The 19,963-nt window shown below is 41.4% G+C and overlaps 2 protein-coding genes across 2 annotated transcripts in view; one reads left to right on the top strand and one right to left on the bottom strand.

The window, feature by feature from the left end:
- Positions 1-15,544, bottom strand: part of ZMYND12 (zinc finger MYND-type containing 12) — a 37,929-nt gene extending 22,385 nt beyond the window's left edge. Inside the window, exon 1 of the mRNA XM_023518669.1 lies at positions 15,300-15,544. The gene's annotated coding sequence lies outside the window, so the exon portion shown is untranslated. The remainder of the gene's footprint in view (positions 1-15,299) is intronic.
- A 344-nt stretch (positions 15,545-15,888) lies between these two features.
- Positions 15,889-19,471, top strand: PPCS (phosphopantothenoylcysteine synthetase). The gene is made up of 3 exons (XM_003798961.1): positions 15,889-16,458; positions 16,627-16,730; positions 18,678-19,471. The coding sequence occupies exons 1-3, from the start codon at positions 15,951-15,953 to the stop codon at positions 18,999-19,001; spliced, it is 936 nt and encodes a 311-aa protein (XP_003799009.1). The 5' UTR covers positions 15,889-15,950; the 3' UTR covers positions 19,002-19,471.
- The last annotated feature ends 492 nt before the right edge of the window (positions 19,472-19,963 follow it).

Here is a 19,963-nt window from a genome sequence, read left to right as displayed (position 1 = left end):
TTTTTTTTTTTTTTTTTTGTTTTTTTGAGATAGTGTCTCACTTTGTCGCCTTTGATGGAATGCTGTGGTGTCATAGCTCATAGCAACCTCAAACTCTTGGGCTTAAGTGATTCTCTTGCCTCAGCCTCCCAAGTAGCTGGTGCCCACCACAATGCCTGGCTATTTTTAGGTCGTAGTTGTCATTGTTGTTCAACAGGCCTGGGCTGGGTTCAAGCCTACCAGCCCTGGTCTCTGTGGCTGGCGCCCTAACCACTGAGATATGGGGGCTGAGCCTCAAACCTGTTTTCTTTCATGTGGTTATATCATGGTGTAAAAACTGGACTGGAGTTGGGGAGGGTGGTGGGAGGATCTGCAGGCAAGTCACATAGTGGGTGCTGTAGCTATTCTGCATAGCTAATAGCAGCAAAGACAACTTCAACTACATTGTTCTAAGGTCATTTTTAAGATGTCTGAACAACAATGCTGATGAGTTTGAGGGACTTTTTCTTGGATATGGGCAAGGAATGTACACTTGATGAGGCTGCAGGAGACTCCTGACACTACGTTGTATGGCTCCAAAGAGCAGCACTAATACTTCAGTGCTCCAGTGCTAAAACACTGTGAAGGCCTCCCAAACCCAGTGGTGCAGTAGGTGGTCCTGCATCTAATTATTTCCTTTTTTTTTGAGGCAGTCTCACTTTGTCACCCTTGGTAGAGTGCTGTGGCATCAAAGCTCACAGCAACCTCAAGTTGCCCTCAACTTGGGCCCAAGTGATCCTCTTGCCTCAGCCTCTGGAGTAGCTGGGACTACAGGCGCCTACCACAACACCTGGCTATTTATTTTTTTATTTTGTTTTTGAGACAGAGTCTCCAGCTGTCACCCTGGGTAGAGTGCTGTGGCATCATAGCTCACAGCAAACTCCATCTGGGGCTCCAGCGATCCTCTTGCCTCAGTTTTTCTACTTTTAGTAGAGACAGGGTCTCACTTTTGCTCAGGCTGGTCTTGAACTCATAAGCTCAAGCAATCTACCCACCTTAGCCTCCCTCCCAGAGTGCTAGGATTACAGGTGTGAGCCACTGCGCCCAGCCACGTTATTTCCATTTTAAAGGTAAGAAAGCACAAGTGTAGAGGGATTAAAGAGTTTACCCTCTAAGCCTGTACTCCAAAGTCAGTGTATTTCTAACAATCTGTAAAGAGGCACAGTGACAGTTTGGTTTACTTATTTTCTATCATACATGTGTATTTAGCTTAGTTACTTTTTTTATATATATAAAAGGTTTTACTCTGTCACCCAGAGTGCAGTGCTGCAATCATAGCCCACTATAACATTAAACTCCTGGGCTCAAGCAATCCTTCCTATTCCGCCTTCCAAGTAGCTAGGACTATAGGACTATAAGTATGTACCATTGTGCCTGGCCAATTAAATTAATTAATTAACTTATGTATTGCTTTAAGACAAGGTCTCACTCTGTCACCCAGGCTACAGTGCAGTGGCATCATCATAGCACATTGCAATCTCAACTTGCTAGGCTCAACTGATCCTCCTGCCTTAGCCTCACCAGTAGCTGACACTACAAGGACATGTCACCATGCCCAGCTAATATTTCTATTTGGGGTCTCACTATGTTGCTCAGACTGGTCTCAAATTCCAGGCCTTAAGTGGTCTTCCTACCTTGTCCTACCAAAGTGCCAGGATTACAAGAGTGAGCCAATCATGTCCAGCCTTAATTAATTAATTAATGTATTTATTTATTTTGGTAGAGAAAGGGTCTTACTATGTTATCCACACTAGACTCAAACTCCTGGCCTCTAGTGATCCTCCTGCCTTGGCCTCCCAGAGTGCATATTTAATATTTTTCTGAGACAAGTGCATACTTTGATCAATTGCACTGCTTCTTGAGATATAATAAATTTTTTATTTAAAATCAGACATTTCAGATTTAATGACCTAAATGTCTTGAACCTTATTTCAATAGGGGTAACATGTTAAAGATGCTGGGGCAACAAGAAGACAGAAGGAGAATAAACTTGTTTTTTTTATTAAGTCATTTGTACATAGATCATGAATACATTTATGCCATTATGGGACTCAATGTGTTGATTATTTGTACAAATTCGAGTGCTTACATCCTACTAATCAACATAGCCTTCACCTCATTTACTCAATTACAGCGTTAAGACATTTGTGTTCTAGATAGATCCAATTTGTTTTTTTTGTTTTTTTTTGTTTTTTGAGACAGAGCCTCAAGCTGTCCCCCTGGGTAGAGTGCCGTGGCTTTACAGCTCACAGCAACCTCCAACTCCTGGGCTCAAGCGAGTCTCCTGACTCCGCCTCCCAAGTAGCTTGGACCACAGTCGCCCGCCACAACGCCCGGCTATTTTTTGGTTGCAGCCATCATTGTTGTTTGGCGGGTCCAGGCTGGGGATTCGAACCCGCCACCTTAGGTGTACATGGCTGGCACCTTAGCCGGTTGAGCTATAGGGGCCGAGCCAATAGATCCAATTTGTACTTGCAATATGCTCCATAGGTGTGGTCCCCCTACTAACCCTCCCTCTATCGACCCACCTCCCTCCCTTCCCCCCTAGCTTCCCTTCCCTCCTTCATCCTAGGCTGTGATTCATCTTTCATATGAAAGTGTGAGTGATTATAAATTGGTTTCACAGTAGTACTGAGTACATTGGATTTTTTTTTAAGACAGAGCCTCAAGTTATCCCCCTGGGTAGAGTACTGGGCATCATAGCTCACAGCAACCTCCAACTCCTGGACTCAAGCGAGTCTCCTGCCTCAGCCTCCCAAGTAGCTGGGACCACAGGTGCCTGCCACAACGCCTGGCTATTTTGTGGTTGCAGCCGTCATTGTTGTTTGGCGGGCCCGGGCTGGATTTGAACCCACCACCTTAGGTGTATGTGGCTGGCACCTTAGCCACTGGAGCCACAGGCGCCAAGCCAGGATTTTTTTTTTTTCCATTCCTGAGATACTTTACTAAGAAGAATATTTTCCAGCTCCATCCATGTAAACATAAAAGAGGTAAAGTCTCCATCAACATTGTTTTTTTTTTTGGAACAGAGTCTCACCATGTCACCCTCAGTAGAGTGCCATGGTGTCATCACTCACAGCAACCTCACCTCAAACTCTTGGGTTTAAGTGATTCTCTTGCCTCCCAAGTAGCTTAAGGTGACCAGATTTTAACATTGGTAAAGTGGGACACCATTGACAAGAGGCGGGGTGCTGGGGGGGCGGGGCCTGACAACAATGCAAACTTGAATAAACAGTTCTTGATCATCAGTTCTCAACAATTATTTGTTATTATTAAAGTTTAACATTATAAAATTAACAAAAATAATATAAAACTCATATCCTGGTGAAATAGCCACATGGCAGCCAAAAACCATATATTCCCTTCCTGTTCTACTGCATTCCCTAGCTTGTCATGCATTCTTTCCAAAAATCAGGACTTTTTAAAAATGCTGTGGGAAGCAGGACAAATTGTTAAAAATTGGGACTGTCCTGCCAAAAGCAGGCCATCTGGTCACCTTAAAGCAGCTGGGACTACAGACACCCATCACAAAGGCTGGCTATTTTTTGTTGCAGTTGTCATTGTTGTTTAGGTGGCCCAGGCCCAGTTCGAACCCACCACCCTCAGTGTATGTGACCAGCGCTGTAACCACTCTGCTAGGGAGGCTGAGCCAAGTTTTCTATTTTTAGTGGAGACAGAGTTCACTCTTGCTCAGGCTGGTCTCAAACTCTTGAGCTCAAGGGATGCTCCTGCGTCAGCCTCCCAGGGTGCTAAGATTACAGGCATGAGCCACTGCACCTGGCTCATATTTAGTATTTTTAAACATACAGTTGGACAACATCACTGCAGAAAAACTCTATGAGACAGCACTTTTACAGAGTATCCACTCCCATCTCTTAAATAATGACCTCTATCTGAACTTTCCTCCTTATTTTTTTCATTTTTAATTGTAATATAATTCATATTCCAAAAGATGCATCATTTAAAAGTATACAATTTAGTGGTAGTACATTCATTCACATCATCCTATCTAATTCCAGGACATTTTCATCACCCCCTCTAAAAACACTCTGTACTTGTTCCTGTTGACAGTCATTCCCATTCTTCCCCCTTCACATTGGTGCCCAGCAACCACTGGCCTACTTTTTATCTCTCAGAATTTGCCTATTCTGGACATTGCATGTAAATGGAAACAGACAATATGTGGGCATTAGTGTTAGGCTCCTCTCACTTAGGATAACGTTTTCAAGGTTTATTCACGTTGCAGAGTGTATAAATATTTTATTCCTTTTATGACTGAATTATATTCTACTATATGGATATATCATATTTGGGTTATCCATTCATCAGTTGGTTGATATTTGGGTTGTTTCCACTTCCTCATTATTATGGAAAATGTTGGTGGGAACATGGTCTACAAGTTTTGTATGAGCATGTTTTCAAACTCTTGGGTATATACCTAAGGATGGAATTGTTGAGTTACACAGTAATTCTATGTTTAACTTTTTGAGAAATTGTCAAACATTTTTCTATGGTGGCTACACCATTTTACATTCTCATCAGCCATGTACAAGGATTCCAATTTTGCCACATCCTCACCAACATTTGTTTTTTTCTGTCTTTTTTATTATAATCCTAGTAGATATGAAGTGATATCTCATTTGGTTTTTATTTGCATTTCCCTAATGACTAATGACGTTGAGCATCTTTTCATGTGCTCAGTGGCCGTTTTTCAAATCCTTTGCTTTCATCTTTTTATAGTTGAGTTCAAAGAATTTGTACATATTCATTCCAGATACAAGATCCTTACTAGACATACAATTTGTAAATGTGTTCTATCTCTGGATTGTCTTTTCACGTTTTCTCCCCCTCCCCTTTTTTTTGAGACAGAGTCTTCCTCTGTTTACTTGACTAGAGTGCAGTACATCACTGTGGCATACTGCAAACTCACACTCCTGGGTTCAAGTGATTCTCCTGCCTCAGACTCCTGGGTAGCTGGGACCACAGGCATGCCATCATGCCTAATTTTTTCTAACTTTTTGGTAGAAATGGGTCTCAAACTCCTGAACTGAAGTGATCCTCCTGCCCTAGCCTCTAAGAGTGCTAGGATGACAGACATCACACCCAGCCTCACTTTCTCGATAATGTTCTTTGATGCACGAAGCTTTTAATTTTGATAGTGTCCAACTAATTTGTTTTTTCTCTAGTTCTATGTAGAGCAAGGCCTAAGGTCCCCTAAGGATTTGCTGCAAAACTACTAACATATGGCAGATTGATTAATAGATATGACATATAAATTTATTTTAATGGGCATACATGGGAGCCTTCAGAATGAAGGGGAAATTATCCATTTTTATGTTTAGGTTCATGTATGGAAAGCCATATGGAAATGTGATTAGACAAAAAAGTGTGATCTGGCTCGGCGCCTGTGGCTCAAGCGGCTAAGGCGCCAGCCACATACACCTAAGGTGGCGGGTTCGAATCCAGCCCGGACCTACCAAACAACAATAATGGCTGCAACCAAAAAATAGCCGGGCGTTGTGGCAGGCGCCTGTGGTCCCAGCTACTTGGGAGGCTGAGGCAGGAGACTCGCTTGAGCCCAGGAGTTGGAGATTGCTGTGAGCAGTGAAGCCATGGCACTCTACCTAGGGTGACAGCTTGAGGCTCTGTCTCAAAAAAAAAAAAAAGTGTGATCTAATGCTAATAGATCGAGTGGGGAAACCCAGCCAGGCCTGTCTGTCTAGATTCTTCTTGGTCTCTCTGAGTACACATTCCCTCTTTCTGGGTATGGGGCAGGACTTTCTTTGGAATGGGGGGCTTCTGACCTACAGTTAAATAAGACAGGTCAGATAATTTCTTTATGGCCAGTTTATACACAGAATAATTTTCGGTTTTGTGCCTGGCTTTCAGAAAAGGGTGCTGGCCTTTATGACCCACCTTGGAGAGAGAGATTTAGTTTCTACCACTAGCCTCAGGGAAAAATGGGACTGAGAGGCAAGAGGACAGGAGAAAGTCAGACAATAACATATGCTTCTGAGGCCTTCATTTTGGGGTACTATATTGTTTTCTGAGCTCAATAAGGGGCTTGTGCTTTTAATGTCATATCTAAGAAAGTGTTGCCTAATCCAAGACCATGCTGACTTAATAATTTTGTTTCTTTCTAAAAGTTTTATATTTCTTACATTTAAGTCTTTCTGTATATTGTTAATTTTTGTAATAATGTAAGGTAGGGTCCAAATTCATTTTTATTTTCTGCATAGAGATATCTCATTATCTTGGCACTATTTTTTGAAAGGATTCCCCCCACTTATTGAATTGTCTTGGCACCCCGTGTTGAAAAAAAGTCAATTAATCATACCATGTATGGGCTTATTTCTAGAGTCTTAATTCTATTATGTTGACCAATATATCCATCCTTATGCCAGCATAACACTGTCTTCACAACTATAGCTTTATAGTAAGTTTTGAAATTAAAAAGTGAACCTTCTAATTTTGTTCTTTTTCAAAATTATTTTGATTATTGTAGGTCCTTTGCATTGCTATGAGTTTCAGGGTCAGTATATCCATTTCTGTTTTTATTATTATTATTACTATTTTTAATGGAGACTTCACCTCTTTTTTTTTGCAGTTTTTGGCTGGGGCTGGGTTTGAACCCTCTACCTCTGGCATATGGGGCCAGTGCCCTACTCCTTTGAGCCACAGGTGCCACCCTCCATTTCTGTTTTTGATGGCAGTTGGAATTTTGACAAGGATTGCATTCCATCTGTAGATCATTTGTGGGAAAATGTTGTTATCTTAACATATCAAGTTTTCCACTCTATAAATACAAAATCTTTCCATTTATTTATTTATTTATTTGAGACAGAGCTGGATTCGAACTCGCCAGCTCAGGTGTATGGTGCCTTAGCCTCTTGAGCCACAGGCACTGAGCTAATCTTTCCATTTATTTAAGTCTTCTTTAATTTCTCTCAACAACACTTTGGAGTTTTCAATATACAAGTCTTATACTTTTTTGGTTAAATTAATTCCTAAAGATTTTATTTTTGCTACTATAAATGGAATGTCCCTTTAAATTTCGTTTTCAGGCTTGGCACCTATAGCTCAACCGGCTAAGGCGCCAGCCACGTACACCTAAGGTGGCGGGTTCGAATCCCCAGCCCGGACCCGCCAAACAACAATGATGGCTGCAACCAAAAAATAGCCGGGCGTTGTGGCGGGCGCCTGTGGTCCCAGCTACTTGGGAGGCGGAGGCAGGAGACTCGCTTGAGCCCAGGAGTTGGAGGTTGCTGTGAGCTGTAATGCCACGGCACTCTGCCCAGGGGGACAGCTTGAGGCTCTGTCTCAAAAAAAATAAAATAAAATAAAAAATAAATAAATTTCGTTTTCAGATTGTTCACTGCCAGAGTACAGAAATATAACTGATTTTTACATGTTAGTCTTATACGCTATAGCCTTACTGTATTCATTTATTAACTCCAGTTAAGATTTTTGTGGGTATCTTAGAGTTATCTAAATACAAGTGTGTTAGTCAAGATTGTCCTAAGAAACAGAAGCAATATTTATTTATGTATAATCAGAATTGCCTCACCTAATTAGGGAGCCTGAGAAGTCCCACAATCTGTTTTCCTGCCAACTAGAGAAACAGGAAAACCAGGGTTGTAATTCAGTGTAGTCTGCAGACCTGAAAACCTGGGTGAGAGGTGGGAGAAGGTGCCTGTTAATGTTAAGTCCTAGAGTCCAAAGAACCAGGGGCTCTAGTATTATAGCAGGAGAGGATTAAATGTCCCAGTACAAGGAAAGAGTGAATTTGCCTTTCTTCCACCTTTTTTATTCTATTTGGGGTCCCTCAGTGGACTGGATGATGCCCACACACATTGGTGAGGGTAATCTTGTTTTTTGTTTTTTTGAGACAGAGCCTCAAGCTGTCACCCTGGGTAGAGTGCTGTGGCATCACAGCTCACAGCAATCTCCAACTTCTGGGCTCAAGCCATTCTCCTGTCTCTGCCTCCCAAGTAGCTGGGACTACAGGTGCCCGCCACAATGCTCGGCTATTTTTTGTTGCAGTCATCATTGTTGCGTTGGCGGGCACGGGCTGGATTCAAACCCCCAGTTCAGGTGTTTGTGGCTGGCGCCTTAGCAGCTTGAGCCACAGGCCCTGAGCTGGTGAGGGTGATCTTTATTCACATAATTCAAATGCTAATCTGTTCTGGAAATACTCTCACAGACACACTCAGAAAAGTTTGTCAGCTATCTGAGCAGCCTTTAGCCTAATCAAATTTACACGTAAAATTTACTATGATACCAAGGTCATGACATGTACAAGTAGAGGCAGTTTTATTCCTTCCTTTCCAAGCTGGATACCTTTTATTTCATCTTGCCTAATTGCCCTGATTAGAACCTCTAGTGCATTGTTGAATATTAGTGGTGAAGGTGACATACTTGTGGCATTCCTTCAAGGCTTTCAGTTTTTGACCATTAAATATGATGTCAACTATGTGTTTCTCTATGGGTTTTTCACAGATTCCCTTTATCAAGTCACTGAAGTTTCCTTTCTATTCCTACTTTAAGTGTTTTATCATATAAGGTGTTAGATTTTGTCAAATGCATTTTCTGCATCTATTGACATGATCATATCATTTTTTTGCCCTTTATTCTTTTTTTTCTCTTTTTTCTTTTTGCCCTTTATTCTATTAATATTATATATTACATTGATTAACATTTGTATGGAACCAACCTTGAATTCCTGGAATAAATCCCACTCTGTCAAAACATATAATCCTTTCCATATGCTGCTGGGTTTGGTTTCTAGTATTTTGTTGAGGGTTTTTACCTTATATTCATAAGTGATAGTAGTCTATAGTATTTTTATGACATCTTTGGTTTTGATTATCAGGTTAACACTGGCCTTACAGAATGAGTTAGGAATTGTTCTCTTTTCTTCTTTTTTAAGAGGTTGTGAATAGTTGGTGCTAATCCTTTAAACATTTGAAAGAACTCACCAGCCAAATCATCTGGTCTAGGGCTTTCCTTTTCTTTTTCTTTTTTATTGTTTGGGATTCATTGAGGGTACAAAGAATTAGGTTACACTGATCTCATTTGTTAGATAAAGCTAGGGCTTTTCTTTGTGGGAAGTTTTTTAATTACTATGTAAATCTCTTTACTTTTTATAGGTTTTTTTCAGATATTCCCCTTCTTCTTAGATCAGTTTTGGTAGTTTATGCCTTTTTAGAAATAAGTCTATTTCATCTAAGTTATCTAGTTTATTAGCAGACAATTGCTTAGGGTTCTCTTATAATTTCTTTTATTTCTTCAAGGTTGGTAGTAATTCCCCCATTTTCATTTCTGATTTTAGTAACTTGAATCTCCTTTTCTTCCCTTGGTCAATCTAGCTAAAAATTTATCAAGTTGGTTGATTTTTTCAAAAAACAAACTTTTGATTTGTAGATTCTCTCTGCAGTTTCTCTATTTATGCATACATCACAATTTTCTTTATCTACTTATGAACCAGGGGCACTATCTCAAAGCATTTTCTAACTTCTCTGTGATTTCTCCTTTGACCCGTTGATTAAGAGTGTATTATTTCCATGTATTTGTAAATTTATCAAATTTCCTTCTATCGTTACTAACTTCATTCCATGTGGTTTGAAAACATACTTTGTGATTTCAGCCCTTATAAATGTATTAACATTTGTTTTACAGTCCATACTGAAGAATGCTCCAATCTGCAGTGGAGAAGAATGTGTATTCTGCTGTCATGAGTGATGTTTTATAGATACCAGGTTGAATTGGGTTATAGTGTGGTTCAAGTCTTATATTTCCTTGCTGATCTCTGTCTAGTTCTGTCAATTATTGAAAGGGAAATATTAAAGTCTTTAACTGTTATTGAATTGTCTATTTTCACCTTCAATTCTGTCAATTTTTCCATATATTTTGAGGTTCTGCTGTTAGACACACGTAGTAATGGTGTTTTGCATTTCTATCGCCTTTCACACATTTTCCCTTAAATGTGACTTAGCTGATTCCATTTATATATTAAAAAACAGGAAACAATAATCTAGAGGAGGGGTCAGCAAAGTTTTTCTGTAAAGGACTGGACAAATTTTAGGCTTTGAGAGCTATATGGTCTCTGTTGTAAATACTTAACTCTGCTCTTATAGCACAAAAGTAGCCATAGACAATATGTGGTTGTTTGCAAGCAATTTCTCTCCTTCCTTTCTTCTGGGACAACAGAAATGAAATAAGGTATTTTCTTTACAACTGTGTTGGCTACCACAGAAATGACAGAAAGCATTTCCAAAATATTTTTTCTGGAGGTAGAAAATTACTGTAAACAGATCAATAAAAGCACTTAGCCAGGATACAGAAATAGCTGAGTTCTATGGGGAATTTATCAAGCAGGGGCTTGCTAAGTAACTGTGTGAGCAGTGGAAATGTTAACTTACTTAACTGCCTAAATTTCTGTTCCACTGAGAGCAAATGATCTATCTAACCTTTCTTAATAAAGTGAGTTTTATTTCTATATTGTTAGCTCCTCCCCTCCTAATTCATCCATCTCACCCCTAATGCCCAACATAGGGCCGTGCATAAAGAAGGAACTGAAGAATGTTTTCCCTTAGGCTACAATTAAGTAACTTGTGAACCAGGCAGGTTTGTTTGGCCATTATCATGTTTTTTGTAAACTGAATTTGAATGTCTTCAGGCACATCTTCTACAATTCACCACACATCCTATAGCTTCCTATTATTGAATATCGCTTTGCTATTTGTTTTCTCCTCCTGGGTAGTAAAGGCATTTAAATATTAAATATTTAAATATGCCATGTTAAATAAAAGGAAAAAATTATTGCAAAAGCATACTGCAAATTACAAAGAAAATAAACTCACAGTACTAAAAAGTCTCTTTAACCGGTCACCAATGTTTCTGTTTATACTTTTTATGAAAGTATCATTTCTTAAAAACATTCCATTCCTTGGGAACATATTCACAAGATTACACATAGTATAGAAAATAAATGTATTTAGAAAAAAGAATAGAAGAAAACTTACAAAATGTCAGGTTATTAATTTCTGGATTAGGGGATCATGAATTATTTTTCTTCCTTAATTTTTGTATTTTCAAGTGTTGGGACTCAAGAAAAACAATACCCAAAATAAAGTCCTCAGAAGCAAAAATCATTCCCTGACCTTCTCCTGCCTCTTGTCTCTCAGTCCCATTCTCTCCTGGGGTTAGGCAAGAAACTAAAATCCCTATTCCCCAAGGCACATTCCAGAAACCAGAATCCCTTTTCCCCAAAGCCAGCCATAAAACTAAAGAATATTACTCTAATTTTCCTTCTGCCTTTCTGTGTAAAAACTGGCTATAAAAAATTACCTGAACTCCTATAGGTCAGAAGACCCTCATTCCAGAGAGAGTCCTGCCCCAAACCCCGAAGGCAGGCAGCTTAGAGAGACCAAGAAGCTGCTAGATAACCAGGCCTTGCTCAGTTTCCCCACTTAGCTGTTACTGTTATATCACACTCTTTTTGTCCAATCATATTTCTACACAGATGTTCATACTTGGTTAAATCTACACATAAAAATGGACAATTTCCCTTGCATCTTTGGGTTTTCATTCTGGAGGCTCCTGTGTATACATGTTAAATAAATTTGTATGGCCTTTCTCTAATTAATCTGCCTTCTATGAGTTGGTTTTTCAGACAAGTTGAAGAAAATGCAAGTTTTCTGCAGTGAATATGAATTACACTTATAATCAGGAAAAATCATTATTTTGCAGAAAAACTTTCATGAATTCAAATTGACTGTCTTTCCTGTTCCCTAAATTTGAGATGATAAAAACTATTTATTACCAATGTAATAAATAGTGCCAATGTAGTCCCAGGGTACTAGATACTTTACATTCAACCATCAAAACCTATAGAACAATGACCTTAGTTTTGTTTTATAGAAAAATTTTGAATTTTTGAAGACTTTGGTCCCCACCCCCTGGACCATGGACTGGTCAAGTTCTGTGGCTTATTATTAGGAAGCTAGCTGCACAGTAGAAGGTGAACAGTAGGTGAGCTTCATCTGTATATACAGCAGCTCCCTACTGCTGGCATCACTGCCTGAGCTCTGCTTCCTGTCAGATCAGCAGTGGTATTAGATTCTCCCAGGAGCACCAACCCTACTGTAATCTGTTTATAGGAAGGATCTAGGTTGCATGCTCCTTAAGAGAACCTAAAGACTAACAATGTGAAGTGGAACTGAGACGGTGATGCAAGCACTAGGAAGAGGCTGCAAATACACGTGATAACCCAAAATAAGTGACTGATTATCATTAGCAGAGAGCTTTAAATGCACAGAGCCCACAATAAATCAATTGTTTGCAGACTCAGATCAAAAACCTACCAGTGAGTGGCAAGTGACAAGTAAGCTGTATCTGGTAGCAAACTTTACAGTGGCAAGTGAGCATCTTATTTTAATTGTACAGCTGCATCTAGTGGCAAACTTTAAGGCACAATCTGACACTTAAGTCCGCAAACAGCCAGCCTATTATTTTATTTACAATTTCTGTCTGTGCCTCTTTCCTGCACTGCATACTTGTCTCAGTCAGTTTCGTTAAGCCCATAAGCCAAAATGAATAAAAAACAAACATCACTGGAGAGCTTCTTTGACAAAGGGGAAAGGACACAATGATAAGATAGAAGAATACTCTAAGATTGCCAACAAAATGAGAGCTGCATTTAAAAAAAAATACCCAGAGTCCTACCTAAATCATGGGTTCATTACAACAGGTGATTCACATTCTTCAATCCTGCTTTGTATAAGATGAAAATACCTTGCTGGCTTCCCATAAACAAGGACAAATTATAACTTTGGGTCTACAGGCCAAATCTAGCTCCTAAAATTAAAGTTTGTTCAATTCTACACTAGTAATGAATTACAAGTTTATCTTCCCAAGTACAAAATAGAAACAAGATCGAAGTCTTGTTTCCCCCAACTAATGGGGAAGTCCTTCCTTTGCTCCCTTTTTCTCTTCTAATATCCACCTTATGTAAAATGTAGATTTCCCGGACCTCTGAAAAATGCAACCATTTTGCCTCACTGCCCACCCCCTGCTATTTTTTGTCTTTCTGTATGCCCTAGTCTCCAAATTCCCCTTCAGAAAAAAACACCCACAGATTTGCCTGTGGTTTGTGTTTTTCCTAGGCATGTCCTTAATTTTGGCTTAATAAACCTCCACTGACTGAATCAGTCACTTATTTTGGGTTGTCAAGTGTTTAACTTCTGCTTTATTTCCCACATTGCTGCCTGTCACCTTTCCTTAACACAATGAGAACATGACAGCTCAAAACCGTCCATGGCTTCCCAAGGGATGAATTCCAAATTCCTTGATCTCATGCTACTGTCTGGCCTTAACCTGTCTGTATCATCTTAGTTTAAACTCCTATTAACTGTCACAATGATTTTCAAACTCTTTTTGACTCAACTCTTAGGAAGAAGTACATTTTACCAGTACAACACAGCCATGTAAAACACTAAAACAGAAATTTCAAGAAATAATTCCAGTAGATATACTCACGATACTTTCTATTCTATGCTACTTTTTTTTTCTTTAAATGCTAGTTGTGACTTATTCATGAACTGCTAATGGGTCCTAGCTTGCAATTTGGAAATCATTGACTGCTCCCTCCTCTATTACCTTCTCCACTCAGTAAATTCTCTTCTTTCACCATTTGCCCCAGCAGCCCTGGATGCCAGGAATGTCCTACTTCTCTTCACTGTTCCTGCACATAGCAAGTTCTTTTTTTTTTTTTGTGAGACAGAGCCTCAAGCTATCCCCCTGGGTAGAGTGCCATGGCATTACAGCTCACAGCAACCTCCAACTCCTGGGCTCAAGTGAGTCTCTTGCCTCCGCCTCCCAAGCAGCTGGGACCACAGGCGCCCGCCACAACGCCCGGCTATTTTTTTTTTTGGTTGCAGCCGTCATTGTTGTTTGGCGGGTCCGGGCTGGGGATTCGAACCCACCACCTTAGGTGTACGTGGCTGGCGCCTTAGCCGGTTGAGCTATAGGCGCCGAGCCCACATAGCAAGTTCTTATTGACCTCTCAAAACAATAGCTCAAAAGTTTCTTCCTTAGAGAAAGCTTTCTAAACACTGCCCCATTCACCATGCTTCCATCCTCAGAGGTCCCAAAGCTTAACACACCCTGAGGGACAGTATTTGTCATGCAGGATGTATTGCGACTTAAAAAAATTTTCAATCTAAAGCCAGGCACAGTGGCTCAAGACCCTAATCCTAGAACTATGAGACTGAGGAGGATAGATTGCCTAAGCTTGGGAGTTCCAGTCCAGCCTGAGCAAGAGCAAGACCATGTCTCTAAAAACATAGCCGGGTGTTACGGCAGTTGCTTGTAGTCCCAGGTAGGCAGGAGGCTGAGACAAAAGGATCCCTTGAACCCAAGAGTTGGAGGTTGCTGTGAACTATAAAGCCAGGCACTCTACCCAGGATGACAGAGACTCTTGTTTTAAAAATAATAATAATTCAGTCTGCTCTGGACTAGGTTTCTGGATGGGGCCAAACTAACTGTTTTATCTCAGGTCCAAAGTAGGGTCTAATCTAAAACAAGGCTGTGAGATACTACACTTAATATATGAAAACTACCTCATCTAGTACTACCTTTCCTACACCATCAGCATCTTTAGCTGTGTACCAGACCAAATAGCCTTCTTTCTCTCTAACAAACCAATCTTTTCTCCCTCACAACCTATCTGTGCCACTCTTCCTCCAGCCACTTCCATGGCAAGATGCTCTTTCTTTGTCTTCAGATCAGTAGTCTACTTTTAGGGACGCTGCCTGCCCAATCTCCCATCACATTTCCGTTAATTGTCTTACATTTATCACTCTCTGAAATTATCTTGTTTGTTTGTTTCTTCACGTATTTGTCCTCTGTATTAGAACGTTACATCTTTGAGGAAACCGATCATCTGAACTGCCCCAGTAAATTTAATACCTAGAATAGTGCATAACTATTCCTCAAAAAACATCCGGCGACGAAGGTGCGGGAAAAGAGGCAGACAAAGCCACCGAGGTCGTAGAGACCCATCTTGGAGCCGCTTTGAGGTGTCTCTGGCAGAGCCAGGAGCCGTGGCCAACGCAGAGGACACAGCACAGACCCCTGACTGGGAAAGAGGGAGGGAGGCGCGCAGATGCCACGTTCCAGGGCCTACCAGTAGTAAGTGACTGTGCAGTCAAGGACACAGCACAGACCCCTGACTGGGAAAGAGGGAGGGAGGCGCGCAGGTGCCACGTTCCAGGGCCTACCAGTAGTAAGTGACTGTGCAGGCCGCACACACCCGCTCCGCAGGGGCTTCGCACACCTCACAGCAGAGCCGACGCCCCTTGGGCACCGCCAGTGGGTAGATCACGTTCATGTTGCAGCCGGCGGTGTCGGTCTCTAGGACGGTTGCCGGGCGCGTATAAGCTGAACCCCAGAGTCACGTGACGATCACAGGGCAGCTTCCTTCCTAGTATTTCAAGATCCGAGGGAGAAACGTAGCTCAATTGACAAGTGGTATCTATATGGAGGATTTTTTTTAAAAAAGCACAAACGACAGGAGTCCCCAAAGTTTTAATGGTCAAGTAACTTCACTCCCATGGAGTTCAAGCCCAAGGAGGGCTCTGCTGCGGGAGGTGAGGGTCAAATGTGATCAGTTATTTACCCAGGATAGGAAATTGACTTGAGGGACTGTGATTCCTCCCGATGCCCACACAGCCAAGAATTCTCCTCAGCGCACACCTTCGCTGAGCTCTGGGGCAGAACCACCACGCATTTCCAGACCCGGCGATATCCAGACCTAGCGTCACAACTAAGACAGAGAACCGCCTACTCACTAGCACTGCAGCTCCAGGTCCAGGTAAGGGAAAGGGGCGTGGCGCCGGCGGCCCGGAGCGTGCGCAGGCGCAGCGGCGCTGATGGCGGAAATGGACCTGGTAGCCGAGTTTCCTCAGCCTGCCGGTGCCGCGCGCTGGGCTGAGGTTATGGCTTGCTTTGCGGCCAGGCTGGGCACGCAGGGCCGGCGAGTGGTGTTGGTTACGTCAGGCGGCACCAAAGTCCCACTGGAAGCGCGGCCAGTGCGCTTCCTGGACAACTTCAGCAGCGGGCGGCGCGGCGCAACTTCGGCGGAGGCCTTCCTGGCAGCCGGCTATGGGGTCCTGTTCTTGTACCGCGCTCGCTCCGCCTTTCCCTTTGCCCACCGCTTTCCACCCCAGACCTGGCTGTCGGCACTGCGGCCTTCCGGCCCAGCCCATTCGGGCTTGCTGAGCCTCGAGGCCGAGGAGAATGCACTCCCGGGCTTCGCTGCGGCTTTGCGAAACTACCAGGAGGCTGTGGCTGCCGGTACTTTTCTGGCGGTCGAGTTCACCACTGTGGCGGACTATTTACATTTGTTGCAGGCTGCAGCCCACGCGCTCAATCCGCTAGGTGCGTGCCCTGGTTATACACCGGTTGCTTGGCGACAGAGCCATTACCCCCAGCTATGTATCTCCTTAGTGCTTACCCACAAGTCTCAACGGCTGGGAAGCCCGACTTATAAACGAGCTGATCCCATTTCTCTCCCAGATTTGTTACACCTTTTGCTTCTCTTTCCAGGCTCTTCTGCGATGTTTTACCTGGCTGCGGCCGTGTCAGATTTCTATGTTCCTGTCTCTGAAATGCCTGAACACAAGATCCAGTCATCTGGGGGCCTATTGCAGGTGATGGGGGCTTCACTTACAGAGATCTGATCCCCTATAACCAATCTTGGGTTAATTATCTCTTGATCTGGAGATGGCCTTTCTGCATCTGTATGCTCTGAGCTCTGGGGTTATAGAGATGAGTAACTGTCCAACCTCGTTGACCTCACAGTTAGGGAAGGAGCTGGACACAGACATAATTACAATACAGAGTGATAAATGCTCTAGTGGAGCTACATAAAAAGTGCAGCCAGATGGTGGGATGAGTGAATCTTGGGGAAGTCCTGGAGGAGAGAACTTGGACTGGGGTTTAAAATATGAGCAGAAGGTGTAGCAGACAAAGTAGAGAAGGTCATTCCAGGTGGAGTTCAAGTAAGGAAATGGGCAGTGGGCTGTGAACTGAAGTGCAAAGCAGACTAAAGAGGTAGCTTGCTTGGTAGAAGACTTGTATTCCTTTTTAAGGTGTTTGAATTTTGTCTTTGGAGCCAAGGGACACGTTAGTAGAAGAAAGAGTATTTGAGAACCTTCTGGCATCAGTATAAAAGGTGAAGTAGAGAGAGACTGGAGTGGGTAGACTAGTTGGGGATTATTGTTGTTTAAGAGAGAGAGATGGGTGGCGCCTGTGGCTCAAGGAGTAGGACGCTGGCCCCATATACCAGGGGTGGTGGGTTCAAGCCTGGTCCCGGCCAAAACTGCAAAAAAAAAAAAAAAAAGAGAGAAAGAGATGGAAAGAGTAGTGGTGGTGTTGAGATGAGATGATCTGGCTTCTTGAACCTGAGAGAGTAGTCTTTTATTGAGTGATATAATTTAAATAGGAGAAACTCTGCTTGTAAGACACTTTATAGAATATTTGTTCATTTCTTCAACAAATATTTATTAAGTACCCATTATATGCCAGGTCCTACTGTAGAAACTGGAGATGAAAGCAGTGAAAAGAAACATACCCTGCCCTTCTATCACTTCCATCACTTCCTCTTTAGGGGAGACAGTGAATGAGTCAGATACATACTATGTGTGGTAGTGATAAATGCTCAGGAGAAAAATAAAATATAAATTGGTGATCCCTATCACACTTACTAAACAGCTTTCTTATGGAAAATCCTGACAATAGGTGATTTCACACTTTATAAACTCTGCAATCTTTAGTTTATTTCATATTTTTTATTTCTATCTTGACTAACAAACAACTCATCATTTCCCTTAGAAGGGGTGGGAATAGGATAGTAAGAGTTTTGGTCAAGTGAAAATAAAATCATTTCAGTTCTTTCACTGCTAAGTTGTGTTAAAAGTGACAATTTTAAAATGGAATCTAATAGCCATTTTATCAATGCAAAGAGTATTTTAGGCTGAGGGGTTTAAAACCTTGACTTTGTTCGTTTATTTGACAGTTCAAAAGCTAAAGGAGAATGCTTGAAAAAAATGTAATACTGTTTGTTTGGTTTTTTTTTTGAGACAGAGTTTTACTATGGCACCCACGGTAGAGTGCGACGGCGTCATAGCTCACAGCAACCTCCAACTCTTGGGCTTAAATGATTCTCTTGCCTCAGCCTCCCAATTAGCTGGGATTACAGGTGCCTGCCACAGTGCTGGCTATTTTTGTTGGAGTTGTCATTGCTGTTTAGCTGGCCTGGACTGGGTTTGAACCTGACAGCCTGGGTGTATGTGGCCAGTGCCATAACCACTGTGCTACAGGCACCACCAAAAAATGTAATACTGTTCTTCAGAATTCTCTTATTGGTGGTGAGATGGCAGAGCAGAGCTTATTCAGAAGTCAGGAATTGCCCCAGAATATTTATGAAGACTTGGGGTTAGTCATCATTATGAACTCTACAGAGCCAAGGGATTTTTAAATGAAGCAGTTAATTGAAAAGTTTGACAATGGTAAATCCCATTAAGTTTAAAATTTATTTTCCATAGTTTCCCATGACATTGACCTAGATTTATTAAGCTTTTCTTTTTCCAATACAGATAACAATGAAGATGGTGCCAAAAATGCTTTCTCCTTTGGTTAAAGATTGGGCTCCAAAAGCATTTATAATTTCCTTCAAGTTGGAGACTGACCCCTCCATTGTAATTAATCGTGCTCGGAACGCTTTGGAAGTTTATCAACATCAAGTGGTGGTGGCTAATATCCTTGAGTCACGACAGTCATTTGTGGTTATTGTAACCAAAGACTCAGAAACCAAGTTATTGCTATCAGAAGAAGAAGTAGAAAAAGGCATAGAGATAGAAGAGAAGATAGTGGATAATCTTCGGTCTCGACACACAGCTTTTATATGTGACAAAAACTGAAATAAAGCCCTTGTAGGATCAAATGGTGAGAACTAGAATAAATCCTTTGCTTTCATAAGTACAGAAATAATGAAGGAAAGGGAAAAAGTGATGTGCAGGCAAATAAAATTTGGGATTTGTCTTTTAATGACCAAGACACCTGACACACTCACCTGAATGTCATCTTGATTTTGAAATTGAACCTAAAGCTTTTTCTCACCTTTAACAAAAGAACTTAATGGGAATTATATATTCCTCAAAATCTATGTGGGGGCCTGAATATCAGCCTTCTTCATACTATGAAAAGAGGATTATGGATGCATGAGTGATCATGCTTGGAAGATCAAATATTTGTTGAGTGCCTACTATGTGCCAGGTCCTATGCTGAGCTGTGAGGATTAATATGATGAACAAATATGTCTTGTTTGGGAAATGGATGTATAAAAAAGTACAATAAAGTGTGTGACCAAAAGCTGATACAATGGAAAGGATTTTTTTTTTTTTTTTGAAATTTACCAAAGACAGGAGTGGGAGAAAAGGGTATCTCCCTGAAGATAGACTATAGAAAGGTGAGTTTCCTACTACATTTTCTTTTTGCTTGTTTTTCTAGATTCACTCCACATTTGACTAACAGTTTATCTTTCACATATTTTAGGACTGCTCTTCAGGTGAACTTAACACAGCCTTCCATCTGGGACCAGGCAGGGGACATTTTGGTGACCTCTGTCCTGAGGAAGGCATTACAGTGTGGAGAGAGTATGGGATTTAGAATCAGGTTAGCACCTATTAGCTTTATACATTTAGGTATGTGACTTAATCTCAGTTTCCTCATCTGTAAAACTAGGGGTAATGAGTCTCTTTGCAAATTAATGCAATTCATTGTGGGGATTAAATAAAACAGCAAACATAAACATCAGTCTGGTTGCTGGCATGTAATTCACACTCAGTAGATGTTTGCAATTTTTTTTTTTTTTTTTTTTTTT

The sequence above is a fragment of the Otolemur garnettii genome, unplaced genomic scaffold (assembly GCF_000181295.1).
Source record: "Otolemur garnettii isolate 467f Iridium unplaced genomic scaffold, OtoGar3 scaffold00144, whole genome shotgun sequence".
Classification (NCBI taxonomy): Eukaryota; Metazoa; Chordata; class Mammalia; order Primates; family Galagidae; genus Otolemur; species Otolemur garnettii.
The sequence above is the reverse complement of the archived record's forward strand: the minus strand, read 5'-3'. Positions and strand labels throughout refer to the sequence as shown.

What these genes read in the sequence shown, in the direction of transcription:
- PPCS (XM_003798961.1), top strand. Translation starts at nt 15,951, where the DNA reads ATGGCGGAAATGGACCTGGTAGCCGAGTTTCCTCAGCCTGCCGGTGCC. An exon ending in CCACGCGCTCAATCCGCTAG is followed by an intron (nt 16,459 to 16,626) that starts GTGCGTGCCCTG and finishes TTCTCTTTCCAG; the next exon opens with GCTCTTCTGCGATGTTTTAC. An exon ending in CATCTGGGGGCCTATTGCAG is followed by an intron (nt 16,731 to 18,677) that starts GTGATGGGGGCT and finishes TTTCCAATACAG; the next exon opens with ATAACAATGAAGATGGTGCC.